A 17,889-nucleotide genomic window follows, 5' to 3' on the forward strand; every position below is an offset into this window, starting at 1 on the left:
ATTTTTTTCAAAGCTCTTGCTTTCATATTTTTATCAGTTCATATCATCTGAAGACACATTGATACATTAAAAACATATATATATTCAATATCCAAACAGACTGCAGAGTAGTTCAGAGGGGAAAAAGTATAGGATATGAAGTACCATGAAAAGTCCTGAGATTATGGTCCAACTGAACTCACCATGCCATAAATGTCACTGTGTACTAAATTATTCTGTTGTGAGTTTCCAATATAAATGGATAAATGACTCAATTTTTGACCCTGGACTGCCAACATCTGAGCATTCATACAACCTTTTGGAAATAAAACTTCATACCCACACTTAGAAATTCCATCACAACAACGAGACCTTGTCAAAAGAGAACCTATTTGAACCAGAGCTTCTCAATTCTGAATGCTTCTAAGCTAGCTTCCTTCAGTAATTATGCCAGATATGGGCTCAAGAGTTAATTGTTGCTTATAGGAGAAATTAAGAATGAAGTTTATTCACTGAAAGGGAAGTACCACTATATTCCATTGCTGAATTTGAGCTGTGTGTATGTGTGTGTGTGTGTATGCGAGCTCGCATGCAGGTGTGTGGGGGTGGCAGGTTAGATAGAGAGGAGGCAAGACACAGAATCTTGCCGTGTAGTTGAAGCTGCCTGACTAGAACTCACAATCTCCCTCCCTCCGCCTCCTGAGTGCTGTAATTACAGACATATGCCACTACGCCCAGCTAAACACTTTGTGTTTCTTTCAATCACAGAAATTACTCCCAATTTTAAACTGACATTATTTTAATTATCCCTTAACCTTCAAACATAACTTTCCTTAATTTTTATAACAATCCTGAGAGATGTTATTATAGATTATGAAATGGAGACTCAGCTTTATGATGACACTAAGCATGACTATATAATTCAGATTGGTTGTGGAACCAGGTTTAACCTACTTTCCTCCAGCTTTGATTCCTAGATCCACACAGTAAGAGAGAGAGTCAGACTGTCAGCTCAATTCTGTCTGATAACCAGCACTACATCTCTCTCTACACCAGAAGGCTAGCCTAGCTAGAGAATAATCTTGAACTACAATAGTCCTGATAATGGATATGTGAGCCTCCCCATTTTGCAAATAGTGGTTAGATAGCCACTATTTCCCTACTACCTACAAATTCCTTCACACAAACACACACGTCTTACATAATAACCATCAATTATCTATTTGGTGGCCCCCTTGCTAGGTGCCGAGGCTACCAAGATGGAAAGAGTATAGACAGGTGGTCATATTCCAGGGCTGCATGCCAGCAATTAATTTATATGCATTTTCTTGCTACTGTTCATTTTCCTAAAGGAGAAAACATGGCTGCTAAATTTTTAGAGGGGAGAAGAATCTCCTGGGTTCTTATGCTAGTATATACATGTATTTATTCATTTATTCATTGACTTCTTTAGCATCTACTACCATATGCCATACATAGAGGATACAAAAGGTAAACAAAAAATTCATTATTGCATGGAGACATATTGAAAAGAGAAAGACAGACTATAATCCAGGAAACTGCTTATATTTTCATATGTATGTAAGAATAGTGCATGTGTAATCAAATGCATATATGTAATATCAGTTTATAATAAAGTGCTATAAGGAAACATGAGACAAAGTTGCATAAAAGGTACAGGCTATTTTAATCTAGAGTCATAGTAATTCATTGTTGAATAATATCAGTAAAATATTTCATTATTGTCCATTTGAAGGCAAGGCTATTCTTTCCTCTTTTAAAATGCAAGGCAGTAAAATGGACCAACAATTATCTATAAAATATCTTCTGCAAAAACAGCATATTAGGTTTGCCCAAGAAGGCAAAGTTATAGAATTTATATTTGTGGATTTAATGTTGGAAAACATGAGTAGAGATTCTAAATCTATCTGTGAAGTCATTGTAGCTAGGAGCTAAAATATCTCTGCTTTTCCATTTTATTCCATCATCTTAAGAGAAAACATGTTTATGAAGACACGAACATTACTATGCAATTAAGATTGGTGGAGAGACCAGCTTTAATCTATATTTCCTAGCCTTGTTTTCCTGTTTGTGATAAAGTTCAAAGACATTAAGTACAGGGTATTAAATTTTAATGCTGAAATTCAGTCTTCACAATTAAATGTAAGTAGCACTGGAAAACTGAACAAGGAAAATTCAGATAAACAAAATGTTTTCCAGAATTCCCCTTCTAAGGAAAATCATTGTATCTTTCCATGTAAAGTTATATAATGAAGTCTTCGCTTTTTATATCCTCCTCATTATATTTAGTTTTAAATAATATAGAGAACCTTGATGATCTCAGAATTGGGATTCGAGTTTCACCCAAAATTATCTCAAGGGTACACAATGTGCTAATGCCATCATTCTCTGAATGAAACATCTTCCATCAAAGTAAAAGAACATCTGAAAAAAATATATCAAAGCAGGAAAGCTTCTCATTTTGATTATCATCAGTGAGAATTGAGTAATACTTCCCACATTCTCACTAAATTGAAAGAAAGAAAGAATAAGAGAAAGAAAGAAACCATTCACATAATGCCAGGAGAGCATAGACCAGTCCAGTAATTTAGAGCTGTGAATCCTTGGTCAAATTCTGAGCCCACAAAACTCGACTTAGTTCATGAGCTCTGACAGTGTCTGTGCTTGAGGTGATAAGGCTGCAGGCATTGTGTACACTTAGCCACTGGCATCCAAATAAACAGTGACAGCTTGACAGTTCCTCAATGGAAAAACCACGCACTTTCTCTGAGACATGGAGAAACAGGGACTGAAGCCTTCATTTTGGACATGCATCCAGTACATTCACATTGCAATTATTTACAGACTACGACTTTCCCTTGCTAACTATCTTTGAAGTTGTTATTACTTGTATGAATGCCTACATGCAGTATTTCCCCTATTTATGCATGAAGTGGACAAACCACAAACTACTTCTAATGCTCTTAGAAATGCTTTCAGAATACATACGGAGTTTTAGGAATTCAGAAGGTAATTAAGATTACAAAGAACACTTATAAACCTAGATATTCAGGGGCAAGCCCAGGCAGGCAGAAAAGTAGCACCAAAAAGTTGGAAATGGAGCTGTGACTCAAGTGTCAGAACACTTACCTTGAGTGAAAAAACTAAAAGATAGCATCTAGTCTCCAAGTTTGACCCTAGTACTAGCACAATTGTATTTAAAAATCTTTTAAGCAAATATATCACTTTTTAGCACTAACAACATAAAAGTAATTTTGGTCCTTTTCACAAAACATCTATCTAATGCCAGCTCTTGGGAATATTTCAGTGCATCTTGGAAGTTCAAACATAAAAAAATAATAATTCTTGGAGATATGAATAATATTAAAAAATAAAATAGATAAGTAAAATTCCTTTGTCTACCTATACCTCATTTCCTTGATCCATTCGTCCATTGAAGGGGATTTGGGTTGATTCTGTATCTTGGCAATGGTGAATAGTGCTGCAATGAACATGGTTGTGCTAGTGGCTTTACTGTTACTTTGTATGTCTTGTAGTGGATAAATGCTCAGGAGTAGGATTGCTGTGTCATAGGGTAGTTCTATATTTAGGTTTTTGAAGAACCTTCATACTGCTTTCCATAGTAGTTGAACAAGCTTATATTTCCACCATCAGAGTTCTCTTTTGGCCACATCCTCACCAGCACTTGTTTATTTTCTTGATAGTGGCCATTCTAACTGGACTGAGGAGGAAGCTCAGTGTTGTTTCTATTTGCATTTCCTTCATGGACAGAGATATTGAGCATTTCTTATATGTTTACTTCTTCTGAGAAGTCTCAGGTTAAGTCATTAGCCCAGTGATTAATTGGGTTGTTGTTTCTTTGAGGGTTTAATTTTTGAGGATTTAATTTTTTGAGATCTATGTATATTCTGGACAGTAGGTCCTTGTCTGATGTATTGCTGCTAAAAAAAAACAATCTTCCCCTATTCTGTAAGCTTTCTATTTAGCTTGCTAAATATATCCTTAAAAAATTATAAGTGAAGCAAGCAAACCAGAGAAACAAAGGTTACATGTTTTCCTAATCTATAGTAGATAGAATGTGCCTATAAATCTGTAAGTTAACACTTTGGGTGGTATGCAAGTGGTTATAAATGAACTAACTGAAGTATAATAGACTCTTATAGAGAGCTCAAATAATACAATCCTTTAGAAAGACTAGGTCAAAGTTCAACAAAAAATATCACAAGGAAATGGGACATGACAGAAGGGGAAGGGCCAAGGGGAGAGCAGTACATCATTTAAGGGGACAATGCAGCCAAGAATTCATTGTATATACCAATTTTAAAAAGTAAGGGAAGAGCTAGGTCAAGGGTGGTGAGAAAGTTGAGGGTGCATTGCATTCATGAACTGCTTTGTTAAATGGTTATTCCTTTGTACAACTGTTTAATGATAACAAAATGTTACTAAAGTAAGTAGGTATAATTTGATGTATATGAATTGCTGTCATCTTTGTGGCAGATATAATAGATCGAAGGTTTTGAATTCAGAGCTTTATATTAAGTGGCAAAGCAACATTATTGATCTTAGACTTTAGCAATATTGGAGTCAGAAGGCTAAATGCGGCTCATGCAATCCTTTCTTGCCACCTTCTCATGCATTGTTTGCTGAATGCCTGAAGTCTGTGTATCATGGAGTTCAATCTCTCTGTCTCTCTGCCTCTGTCTCTGCCTCTTTCACTCTTTCTGCCCCGCCCTCTCTCAACACCAGATCCTGCCTCTCAAACCCCTTCATGTAACCCATAGTGAGATACAGGGTTTTCAGAAAACCTGGGGACTAGGGGGTGTCCATCTTTTAGAACTACTCATTGTTTCTGTGGTGAAATTCCTATTTTCCATGGTCTCCATGTCCAACTCAGATTCCTACTTTGATAACTCTAACCACACCTTACTAATATTATCTTTAAGCCTCACTCACTATACTGCTATGAAAAACAAAACAGAAAACACAAAACAAAATGAAAACAACTGATGCAACTTGGAGCCTACATGAATTCAAATCCAGTCAACAGAATGCTTCTGGTCAAACATAGAAAAAAAAAGATGAGTATGATAGTGATTTCTTTATCTTTAACTTCATCTGAGATTACAGTTCTGCCTGGCAATTTTTCCTGGTTTCTTGGTTAGCTCACACTTGTTGGTCGTGGCTACGTTTGAAAACCATTTCACTGTGTTTAAGCCTGTAGTCTCATTCTCTCCAATGTCTTTTGATCTTTTCCTCTTAGTCTCCCCACTCTCACTTCTCCAGGAAAATAAAACATGTTTTGTTGTCTTTTCCTTAACTTCCTAACACCAATATATCCATAAAGCATGAAGAATGGCTTCCATTCTCTTTCCTCTTTCATCACTCTGGGAAATCTATGTCCACCAAACTTACGGCTCACAACTCCATCTAATTGTAATCCAATTTTCCTTTTCTGTTTTTCTACTAGATCCCTACAATGGTACACGTTCTCTGTTTTCGTTTTCTCTCTTTCTCCTTTCTCATTTGGGTCTTTAATCATTCAAATCTGTTCAAATCTTTGCATGTTAAAAATTCTCTCCTGGGCTGGGAAGGTGGCTCAGTGGTAGAGCGCTTGCCTTGCATGCATGAGGCCCTGGGTTTGATTCCTCAGCACCACATAAGCAAAAAAGAAAAAAAGCTGGAAGTGGTGCTGTGGCTCAAATGGTAGAGCACTAGCCTTGAGCTGAAGAGCTGAGGGACAGTGCCCAGGCCCAGAGTTCAGGCCCCACGACCGGACCCCCCAAAAAAAATCTCTCCTTTTGTCTTCCCAAAATATTTAATTACTGCCCAAGCACATTAACTTTTTCACCTTCGTTTCTATTTTTCTACTGTTGCTGTTTCAATATACAGCATTGTCACTCCCACTGAGAGTTACCTCATTAAGGAGAATTAATTGCAAGTTACATCTGGTGACATAGTATGGATGGTTCTGGATGCTTTTATATTTCTAACTCGTTTAGGTTGAGTCAGCATAACTTGAGCATCAAAATCCACCAGAAATGAGAATTTTCGGGGACCTCTTCTTAAATATCAATATTACAACAACATGTTCACATCATGGAAACAACTACAAGCAACAATGAACAATACGATGTTGAGCCGGAGAAGGAAGAGAAAAGGTGTGCGATATCAAGTCCATTCATAAGTGCAAACACTGACAAAACTCAACTACATTGGACAAGGGAGCAGCCATAGGTGCTAAAATGCATTTAAACTGTATCAAAATGATTACAATGCAGCAAAATTTCTTTACCAGGCTGGTAAAGAAACAGTGGCTGCTTCCTTTAAAAGAATTCACTAATCCATCTTGTGCTTTATGCAAATTTCTCTATGTTTGCTGTTCTTCACCATAAACCAAAAACTAAATTGCATTAAAACAGCTTCAACTCAGCATAACTTACTGAGAATTTTTTTATTGCTGTTAAGAACAACTCCTAACTTCACTTTGTCTAGGTTTTTCAGTATCTTACATGCTAGCACAGGACAGAAACAACTCTTGAAGGAACAATAGCTCTCAATACAGCCAACTTCACAAGTTATTCATCTGTGGCTATCAGCTCTATATGCAAATTCAGTTATCATAGCTTTTCTCCAAAGCCCCCAAATATAAAAATGTCAGATCCAATCCATAGAACAGTAATATACCCACAGGCCTTTAGATTTCTTCTTGGCAGGGTCATTGTCCCAGTAATTTCATAAAACACTCTTTATTGGCACCTAGCTATTCTCCTTATCTATCTGTGAAGTATACTAGAATTCATTTCCAAGCAAGTATTTTCTACCTATTTCATGACACACATAGAAGTTGAAATATTATAATGTAACATTTTATAGTAGACTTTCTGTACTATTATCTGAATTTTAGCCAAGCTTTTATTTTAGTTTTGTGAATGTCACAAATTAAAATCAAATAGGTAGGCATTTTATAAGTATTAAATTCACTACTTCATAAAAATTATTATTATAATAAATGAAAGATAATACCATTTCTCTAGGCAAGCATCAGGCTACTTTTTCTTTTAACTTATTCCAAGACATAAATAGAATTTATTGCTTAATACTTTCAGTATATGTTTAAAAATATCTCTCTCTGCCATTTTCTGCCTCCCCCATTTTCTCTTTCAAATTACAATAGAAACTTTAATCTGCACAGTGGTTATTTTTCACAGACAACAATCCAACAGATCTATAAGAAGTATTGCCAGGTGGTAGTACCACACTCTTGCAATACTAGATACTCAAGAGGCTGAGATCTGTGGTTGGTAGTCCAAAGCCATTTGGGGCAGGAAAGTCTGTGAAACTCTTATCTCCAATCACCCCCAGAAGTGGGGCTGTGGTTCAAAGTGGTACAGTGCTAGCCTTGAGGAAAGAGCTCAGAGACCGTGCTCAGGCCCTGAGTTCAAGCTCCACAACTGACAACAAAGAAGAAGAAGAAGAAGAAGAAGAAGGAGAAGGAGAAGAAGAAGGAGAAGAAGAAGGAGGAGGAAGAGGAGGAGGAGGAGGAGGAGGAGGAGGAGGAGGAGGAGGAGGAGGAGAAGGAGAAGGAGGAGGAGGAGAAGAAGAAGAAGAAGAAGAAGAAAGAGAGAGAGAGAGAGAGGGAGGAAGGGAGAGAGGCATATTTACATATGTATTTGGACTTACTTTGCGAACCCCTCTGCCAAGCTCTTCTCCATAGTTGGTTCCAAGAATTTCAAAGTGAACATTGGGATTGCCTCCATTTTCTGCAAATTCTAGCTCTCCAGTCAAGCCATTGACCCCACCCTAATGGAGAAAACAGGTGCTGGTATAAAATTTCAGAAAGAAATAAAATTATAACATTAAAAGGTTAAAGGAAGCCCTAAGAACCCTACTTCTGCCTATACAGAAGTACTTCAGGTGTGTAATGGTAAACAGGCTAATTTTAAATAGGTACTAAACACAAGCAAGCATAACACTGAAAGTGAGTTTAGATGCTAGTGGTTCATGCCTGTAATCCTAGCTACTCAGGAGGCTCGAGATATGAGGATCTTGGTTTGAAGTCAGCCCAGGCAGAAAAGGCCCTGTGAAACTCTTACCTCCAATTAACCACCCTGAAACCAGGAGTGGCCCTGTGGCACAAGTGGTAGAGCACTCACCTCGAGCACAAAAAAGCTCAGGGACCATGCCAAGGTCTTGAGTTCAAGCACACAACTGACAAAAAAATGTAAGCTTAGAAACTACACTTATTGCAGCCACTTGTCATACTAACATGGCAATTATGGCAAAAAACATCAAATTTCTGCTCAGAATAACACCCTGTCAGAGCTGAGGCCTCTATGCTTTGTGACTTGTAAGCACAAGTTAGTACAATAAAAAGATGCTTGTGAGACCATAAAAATATACTCTGGAGACAAGTTTTGACAACATGGTATGTTTTGTCCCAGCATAATTCCATTCAAATTTGATCTAAAATTATGGGAACCTTAATTCATGTGAACCTTAACATTCATTATTTTTTTTAAAGAAAGCATTGTCAGTTCTCTTCCTGTGTAAATATAGGTTCCAAAGTATGACAGTGTTGTTCTGTATATTTTAAAAAGCTGTATTTTGAATATTGGTATCATCAATGATAAATATTTGAAGACATAGATGCTTAACCTGTCCACAATATATGTATAAGCATAATGCAGTGATCACAATTTTATGTATAAAGGAAACAAATTTAATGCATGTGAATACACACATTAATATAAAAGTTAAATTAGGCCTCAAAGCATTTTTTGTCTTACTGGTATTCTTGCCGTGGAGATTCACTGGGAATTTTCAAGCCTCATCTTTCATTCACCATGACAGATGTTTGCTTCCCCAACAGATGGCAATGTAGGTCATACTTCTTTCTTTCTTATTTACTATATTTTTTCCTTGTTTAGTTTACCAGCCTTAATTTTATTTAGCATTTCACAAAGCCACAGCACATTCTCAGTCCCTTTAATGTTAAAGTTTGTCTGCCTTAGAGTCGTGGCTTAAGAATGGCATTTATTTAGAAAACAAATCGATCTCATTTTGAAAATCACTTCAATTATCACCTCTATGATGTTGATACTTAAATATATCTCACTTGTTATAACCTGTAACCCCATGTCTGGTTTGATTTTGTTTATTCTGGGGGGGCATATTATGTATCCTCTTCCATGTCCTGCTCCATCTGTTCCTACCAGCCCACAGTAGGATGATAAAAGTTCATAAAATAAGTTCAAGAAAGCATTGTTGATTTTTCTAACCTTGATCTCAATATTTATTGTTACAACAATGATAATTAACACAATGAATCCTCCATTATGATTTTGTAATTAGTCAACTTCTCTTTTGTAATCTAATTTTACTATAAGAAAAGCTGTTGAATTTGATATCCTGGTGGGATTTTTTTTTAATTTCTTATATGATTTCCCAGTTAAGAGGATAACATATTTCCTGGATTTCTTTTTTTTTTTTTTAACTTTTTTTTATTGTGAAAATAGTATACAGAGGGGTTACAATTAATTTCCTGGATTTCACAATGACCTGAGAATCTAGTCACTGTATAATCTTGGCTAATTCACTTAGCTTCTCCATGCTTCAATTTCTATATTTTTAAAATTGGAATAATATAGTAATTCCCTCCCCAGGATATTACTATAATCCTTATTATGGTATAATACATGTAAAGAACAGAGAAGAAAACTTCATGTGATGAGAACTTTATTATTATTACCATTGCTGTTTGCCTCCACTATTATTGATTATATGTCATTCTATGTTGTATCATTTATTTTATTATTCATGTAACTTATTCTCTTTCATCTATTTTCAGATTAAGCATGAAAAAACAGTCTCCGTAAAAATGTATGCTGCCCATGGCATAAATTTTGGAATCATGGTTTTATTCTTTCTCATCTTAACAGAACTTTACTGATCACCAAATGCTTTCAGTCCCCTAAATACCTCCCAGAGCTGACTCCCCCTACATCCCACAGCGCATACGCTGGCTGGCCTAGATCCACTCTTAAGTCTGAGCATCAGCCTTTTCCTTGGTGCTCTCTCCCTGGCTCTGTCTAAGCCAATGACAGATGTGGAACCAATCCTCCACTGTCCTCATGAGAGCCTTATGGTCATTTGGTGTTGTCACCATCTTGTTTTTAAGACATTTCATGGTCACTTGAGGCCTTGAACAAAGATCAGGAGCTTGAAAATAGTTTCCAAAACCCACATGGTCTTTCCCCTATCTCTCTTAGCTAATAAGGAAGTAAGTCCTTCTCTTCTCTTCTTGCCATTGCTGGCCAGATGCTAATGTATGCAGAGGTTTTCCTCTAAGCCTTCAAATTCTCTTCATTTGTCATGCACTGTTTTTCCTTCCCTATTCCTGGAGTATTCTTGCCTCTCTGGATTCATGAATGCCTCTAAGTGCTTTCAATGATCTGTGTCACTCTTAGGTCTTTTTTTTTTCTTCTGGTCCTGGAGCTTGAACTCTGGGCCTGAGCGCTGTCCCTGAGCTTCTTTTGCTCAAGGTTAGTGCTCTACCACTTGAGCCACAGTGCCATATCTGGTTTTTTTCTGAGTAGTTGATTAGAGATCAGAGTTTCACAGTCTTTCCTGCCCAGGCTGGTTTAGAACTGCAGTCCTCAGATCTTAGCCTCCTGAGTAGCTAGGAGTACAGGTGTGAGTCACTGGCACCCAGCCTCTTAGGTCTTAATAGGATCTTTAGTCATATTTCAAGAGCAGTTGGTGTTCTCCTTTTGTTGAACTGATCACACTTGTGCCATTCACAGAATATGTTTTCTCTGATGTCAACATTTATCAAGATTGATAAATGTCAATGAATACCAATAATATATTGGTACTTAAAGATTTGGGTGACTCAACAAACACAGACATTTTCTATTTTTCAGTATTAAACACAATTAACGCAAGGATGTCACACAAATTGTTCAACTAGGCTAATGTGAGAATATTTAAGGATCTATTGAATTCTAATTGGCTAGCTTGCATAGACTACGTAGAAAATGGCCCATGATTTCTTTTACATATACTTAGTCGCAATTTTTATTTTGGGCAGTTGGTGGAAGAATATTCTGTCTCGAATGTAAAAAATCCTTTTTTGTCTTTGGTTTATTCACAAAGTAAATCCTTTCTCTTCCCCCCTCCCCCCACCTCACTCAATCTCTTTTTCAGTCCCAATAATTATCTCCATGTGTTCTGGAAACACTGGAAAATTAATCAGCTTTTGTCACAGCACGCATGACTTCTTCTAGTAGCTGTGAGAGCTAGTATGTCCCATCACCTGGAGCATCCTTTTACCAGTGCTTTGCGTCTCCCATGCCTGCTGCTTTTCAAGCTTCCATTAGAATGCTACGAGGTCCCTGTAAATGTTTCTAATGTGCTTTCAGTTTTATGTCAAATTCTACAGGAAACAGCTCTGAGATGGTGATGCACTTATATGCAAGGATGTTTGCTTAAGGTGGTCTTAAGAGAGTAACAGATAAGGCATTTGGCAGAAGACGTGAAAAGTGTGATACGAATGAAATAGCCACTTAGGCTGTCCAGTGGGCAAGCCATCATTATTCCTATGTGAGGGAGGGGAGTTCTGCCATGACTGGTTATGGAGCCTGACGCTCCCTAGAAGCGAGTGAAGCAGCTCCCATCTACCCAGGACAGTTCCTAAATGGAAATTCAGCTGTGGGTTAGGTAGCATGACCTGGTAGAAAATGCATGCCTCATTCACAAAGCAGGTAGGAGCATGTAACACCAAACATTACACCCTTCTAGGGTCCACAGAATCCTGTTTCAACCTTACTTAGTCCTTTTTGTTGAATCTGGCCTTAGGTAACAATTTTCTGTGTGCTTATCAATATTCACTACCTATTTTTATATTTTTATATTTTTTTAACCTATTTTATATTTAAGTGCATTTGTACAGTCCATACCCTAATAGAGATATTTGATGTGTATCTGTAGAAAGGGTGATGAATGAATGAATGAATGGATGGATAAAGTGCACTCCTGGAAATTGCTTCATTTATTAGGAATATCATCACTAAGACACAATGGGAAATTAGCAACTCTGTTAAAAAAACAACAACAACAACAAAGAGATAGGCCAGGCTACAAGTGCATGATGCTAATTTGCTACCTGTGAGAAAGCTGGTAATTCTGCACTGGGTAAAGTAATTTCTAAGTGTTTCAGGCAAGTGCTTTCCAGTTGTGGCTCTCAGCATTGGATGTGGTGTTTGTCTGTCTTTGGAAATGCCTCCCTCTCTCATGTTCCCATAGCTGCCCAGCCTTTATTGATTTGACTCACTTAGCTTAAAAAAAAACAAGTTTGAAAGCTTGCTTGAATTTAATCAATTTATTAAGTTAGAAAAAATAAAAAATCCTTCCTAAAATATATCTATGACAATTAAAGGTAGCTTTTGCAAAAAAAAAAAAAAAAGGCATAGGGAAATTTACATATGGCTTGTATAATACTAACACATAATTTTTATTTCCAGACTTTCTTAGTGAGTTTGTTTATATATTAACCAAGGGATTTTCACTGGAGTGATTTTCACAATGAAAAGAGTAAGTGATATGGAACAAAGAACATGAGATTAAGAGCCAAGAAATTTGGCATTTAAAACTAATTATCTGTGTAACCCTCAGCAAATCATTTGATTTTTGAGAATTTGTTTCCTATACCTTGAAATTAGCATAGTAATGTTAGACTAACACTATTACAATACCACACCACTCTAAAATAGTATGTTTTTAATAAAAACCAAAATTTTAAGCATAAAAATACCAAACTAGTGGAGTGCCTATGATTCACACCTGTACTCTTACCTTGTTATGAAGAAAAGATCTGAGGATCACAGTGTAAAAACAGCCCATAAAGGAAAGTGTGTGAAAACTTTATCTCTGATTAACCAGCAAAAAGCCAGAGTGCATGTCACTCAAGTGGTAGAACATCAGCCTTGAGTGTAAAAGCTAACAGACAGTGCATAGGCCCTGAGTTCAAGCCAGAGTACCAGCGCACACACACAGACACAGACACACACACAGACACACACACACACAGACACACACACACACACACACACACACACACACACAAATAGTAAAATAAACACAGGGCTTGTTTATCATAAGATTTAAAAATACATTTTCAAATAATACCCTTAATACATCTATTTTTAAAACATGTTTTTTAAAAGATGTTTTAATGATTCTAATTTGAGATCTGAAATAGAATTTTCTGAAAATTTAAAAAGACAACTAGAATTGAAGACATAATGTTCATTTTATGTGAAGCTGACATAAATGTCATGTTCTTTCAATTTCATATTAGCAATATGAATGCTAGTATCAAATTGGTAGACTCAAGTCAGCATGGGTCTGCTGGGACCCACTAGTGAGATAGATCTTTACTCTAAGTGTCTAGGTGTATGTAGTGTCAACAGCTTCAACATCTGAATGTAATAACTCAAACACTATTTTGAAGATCAAGTTGACATGTGGATAAAAAGCAGCGATGTGTACATTGTTCAAACCTAGATTCTCCTTCATAGGGTTAACATAGTCCTTTGAAAAATGGTGTGATTTACAAAAAAATATATAAATAATGTTCTCAAAATAAGATGGAATAGTTATGATGGTAATTCACTGTTTTGATTCTAAATTTTCTAACAGCAACATTTTTCTAGTGAATGGCTCTGTGAGGAACACCTACCTAGGGTGTTTCTCTTTCTTCCCCGCTGTTATTCTTGGTAAGTGTCTCCTAAGCAACCTCCTAAGCCATTAGTCTCTTTGCTAGAAGGCTTCAGAAGAATGCCCATATTTAGGATTCTGTGTCCTAGCCAAACCATGAATTAATAAATTGGCAGGATCAGAATCATGTTCAACAACCTCCCCTGGCTTCCTACCTGCCAGCTCTCTGCACAGATAGACCTGGGAGGTTTTGGCAACACCTTGATTTCTATTTGATCTGCTCAGTTCTCAGTTGAAAGATGTTTCTCTGCCAATACACTCAATACAGTTTAATTCTCAAGTACTTGGCTGATAAGTGTCTGAATACTCATTAAAGTGATTCTTTTGCACAGAGCAAAGAGAACCAATAGAAACATCCAGGCGATTCTCCATATGACAGATTTCTTCTACTTTCTGGGTTTGGGTGGAAGCGTTGTTTTTGTTTTGTTTGTATATCTACTTCACTGCCAATGTTAAATTTTAGTGTTCTTTCTCTAACTTTTTAAAATAAATGCATACTTCAAATTACCAGATGTTTTGTCATTGTTGTTCCAGGAGAGAAAGATAAACATATTCAGAAAAGGAAAGGATGGATAAGATAAAGAAGATAAACTTCCCATGGCTGTCTTCTTTGTGTAAAGGGTATGGGAGTAATTTGTTTGTTTCATTAATCATTTCATTCTAAATCCAAGGAGCTGTGCAAGACAAACGGAAAATGTCAGCAAGGACGACATGACAAAGAGGTTAATAAACTGCAGAGCGCTCATAGCACCGAGACGAGCGGAGCAACAATAATGGCCTTGTGAAAAGGCGAAGGTAACTATGTCAACGCGGGTCACAGCGGGTAGGTGACCCTGACAGTGAAGAAGAAAAATGCAATGCAATGCAGAACTAGATCCCCAGCGCTCTAACGTATTAACTGCTCACAGCCATGTCTTCCTTACAAGGTAAAGGTGATCAATTGGGCACCCATGGCTCATGGCATAGCTACGCAGGAAGCTGAGAACTAGAGAGAACTCTGGTTTGAAGCCAGCCTAGGCAGAAAGGCCTGAGAAAACACCATCTCTTAGGTGACTAGTAAAAAGCACGGGTAGAGGACTGGCTCAAGCAGTAGAGCACCAACCATCCAAGCAAGCAAGCTGAGTGAGCATGCGTGCCCTGAGTCCAAACCCCTGCATGATCCCCCCCTAAAAAAGTAAGTCACAATGTCTTACCATGTGTCATTTACAAGAAAACGACCAGGTAAGTCTATTAGGGTATTTTTTCAGTTGATAGTACAGTTTTATAATAGCAACAACTAAAAACAACTGTTGTATCTAAATCCTAATGGTACAATCATGGTAAATAATATCTCAACCAGCCATTATTACTTGCATAAATTTCCTACGTAAAAATAATAAGGGCTCTTTTGGGCAATACATGGTTACAAAAATCCTGAAATTTCTTTATATATATATATATATATATATATACATATATATATATGTATATATATATATATACACACATATATATATGTATATATGTATATATGTGTGTGTGTATGTGTGTATGTGTATATATATATATAATTCCTTTATATATATATTTATAGATAGTATTTATATATGTATAGATGTAATATACATATATAATGGATACTATATTATATAGTATAGTATATGTATATATATATTTTTTTCTTTCTCATTTTGTGCTCTGAGATGCCTAAAATATTCTTCGTCGAAGAAAGGCCCTTTTACAAGCATGTCCAACACTGATTTGGGCATGCGCACTAGGATGAGCGAGGGGCTTGCGGGTATTTACCTTCTTGATGGTTTCTAGCATGGACCGCCCTCCCTGCCAGGGTTTCGAATTCTTCCTGATGCACGATAGACTCGCCATGCTGTGCCACTTCCGGTCCTCTAGCTTCTTATGAAAAGCATTAGCAAGCAGTAGCACCGTGTCGTAAATGTACAGGTTTGAAATCTGAAAAGACAGTAGACAGTGATCATTAAAACCACCAATGCCAGACACCCAGGATAAGGAACCTTTCCTCTAAACTGAGATCATACACGTACCAGCCATGGCTGGTTTATTGGGTTATTCGTGAAGCAGGCTTCTTTTTACATTTCCCAAGAAATTTTGCCATTGAAAAAATGCAGTCTTGTCTGATTGTACGACTCAACTGTTTCCCCCTTACGCCTGGCTTACTCGGTCATGAAAGAGTAGCTACAAAGCGTAGCTTCCACAGACGCAAAGCTGTAGAAATCATGGGCCCTTATTTCTGTCTGAGGAGTAAAGGATCTAAGGGTTTAAGATTGCAAGGGTATGCTGAATAATACATTTTCTAAATATGGCAGATCCCTGCCTTTTAGTTATTCAGATGAGATCAACTAATCAACATGCGATCAACTCCATCTCATATAGATGAGAGTTATAGGTTCGCAGAACGAAGCAGAGTATGCATTTGGGTTTTTGCTCTTCTGTAATGCAGAAAGGAAAGGAAATCAAGTCATTCATACATATTACAAGAGCAAGATATACAAAAATAACATAGGCATACACATTGATTATGAATCATTGATATGACAAATACCATGGACTTAAAATTTGTGAATGTGAATTTATAGCTACACTTTCTTCTCCTGAGATGTTATTATCTTTTTTCTATACAGACTAAAAAATTATAACAGAATCTTGCTAAGGTTAATCTGGTGTTACAATTATGTCTTGCAAGAATCACTATGCAGATTATCAATTAATTATAAAAAGTGCTTATTTTTCTGAGAAATTAGAATTTATTTAGAAAACATGAAGGTCAATCAAAGGTGTTAAATGTTACATTATTACTTCTTAGAGGAAAGTCCGGATAGAAAATAAATCTGAGAAATTAAGGGAATGATGGAAATTAATGTCTCCCCAGATCCTGAGTTCAAGCCCTAGTGCCAGTGTATGTACACACACACACACACATGCACTCTCTCTCTCTCTCTCTCTCACACACACACACACACACATGCAGACATAAACACACAAAGGGGCAATTTCATTTTAAACAAAAATTATTTCTCTGGCTGCAACCAAAACCAATGATTATTTGCTGAGCAAAAACATACAGTGCTGCTAATGTCTAAAAGTCAGGGTCTTGTACAGAATCACCATGTTCTCTTGCTGCCCTGTGATAATGACTGCTCACGGGCAGCACTGAACATCCAACAATCTTCAGCATATTGTCACTTGCCCTGAAACTCCCTTGGTCCTTACACTAATCATTAGCTGACACGATTTCTAGGCTTTCCCACATCTCACTTTCTGCCTTCTGTCTTCTCATTTTTCAATGTTTCTGTTAAAAGTGTAGTAACTAGCATGCTAGTGCAGATGTGGTGTGATTAGGAGATAATCATGAAAGAATTTGTATCCATCTCTTGATCTTAGCCAAAGGCTTCTAACATAAGAGTCAAAGGTTGTATTTAAATAGTTTACAGGCTTGTACCATGATCATACTGAATTTGCTTCCAACAGTTTCAAACTACTGTCCAATCATGACTCTTCCAGCTAGACTTTGTGCAATTGTTTTTTTAAAAAAACATACTGTGTATGTGTGTGTGTGTGTGTGTGTGTGTGTGTGTGTGTGTGTGTGTGTGTGTGTGTGTGTATACATCTAGTCTTGGGGCGTGAACCTAGATGCTTTCCTTAGGATTTCCACTCAAGGCTGGTGATTTACAACTTGAACTAGACCTCCACTTTAGGCTTTTTGGTGGTGAATTGGAAATAAGAATCTCAAAAACTTCCCTATGTGAACTAGCTTTGAACTGAGATCCTCATTTCTCAGCCTCTTGAGTAGCTAGAATTACAGCGTGAGCCATTGAACCTTAGCTTGAACCTGTAATTTTATCTCTGTACAATTTCAACTTTCAGATTTATTACTCAATATTAATTTTTTATCTTGAGGATGTGACAAATCATATGTTTTCTCTTGAGGCTTTGTGTTAGCTGTAAATCAGATCATCGTTTTATCCATATTAATTCATGTAGTGATTAGAAAATAGTAACTCTGAGGTCAGAATCTTGTGGATGACTGCAGAGTCTCTTGCATTTCAAGAATAAAGTATTTATCTGTGTAATTTGAATATTCAATTGTTTCTTTTCCTT

At 36.8% G+C, this 17,889-nt stretch overlaps 1 protein-coding gene across 3 annotated transcripts in view; it reads right to left on the bottom strand.

The window, feature by feature from the left end:
• The window catches only part of Grid2 (glutamate ionotropic receptor delta type subunit 2), a 1,058,508-nt gene that overhangs the window by 409,124 nt on the left and 631,495 nt on the right, over positions 1 to 17,889 (bottom strand). For all 3 annotated transcript variants that reach the window (XM_042701886.1, XM_042701887.1, XM_042701885.1), the window contains 2 exons: positions 15,562 to 15,723; positions 7,681 to 7,800 (listed from right to left, as the gene is read on the bottom strand). In XM_042701886.1, the coding sequence (XP_042557820.1) occupies positions 7,681 to 7,800; positions 15,562 to 15,723 (282 nt within the window). The remainder of the gene's footprint in view (positions 1 to 7,680; positions 7,801 to 15,561; positions 15,724 to 17,889) is intronic.

The sequence above is a fragment of the Dipodomys spectabilis genome, unplaced genomic scaffold (genome assembly GCF_019054845.1).
Source record: "Dipodomys spectabilis isolate Male_0828 unplaced genomic scaffold, ASM1905484v1 ptg000297l, whole genome shotgun sequence".
Classification (NCBI taxonomy): Eukaryota; Metazoa; Chordata; class Mammalia; order Rodentia; family Heteromyidae; genus Dipodomys; species Dipodomys spectabilis.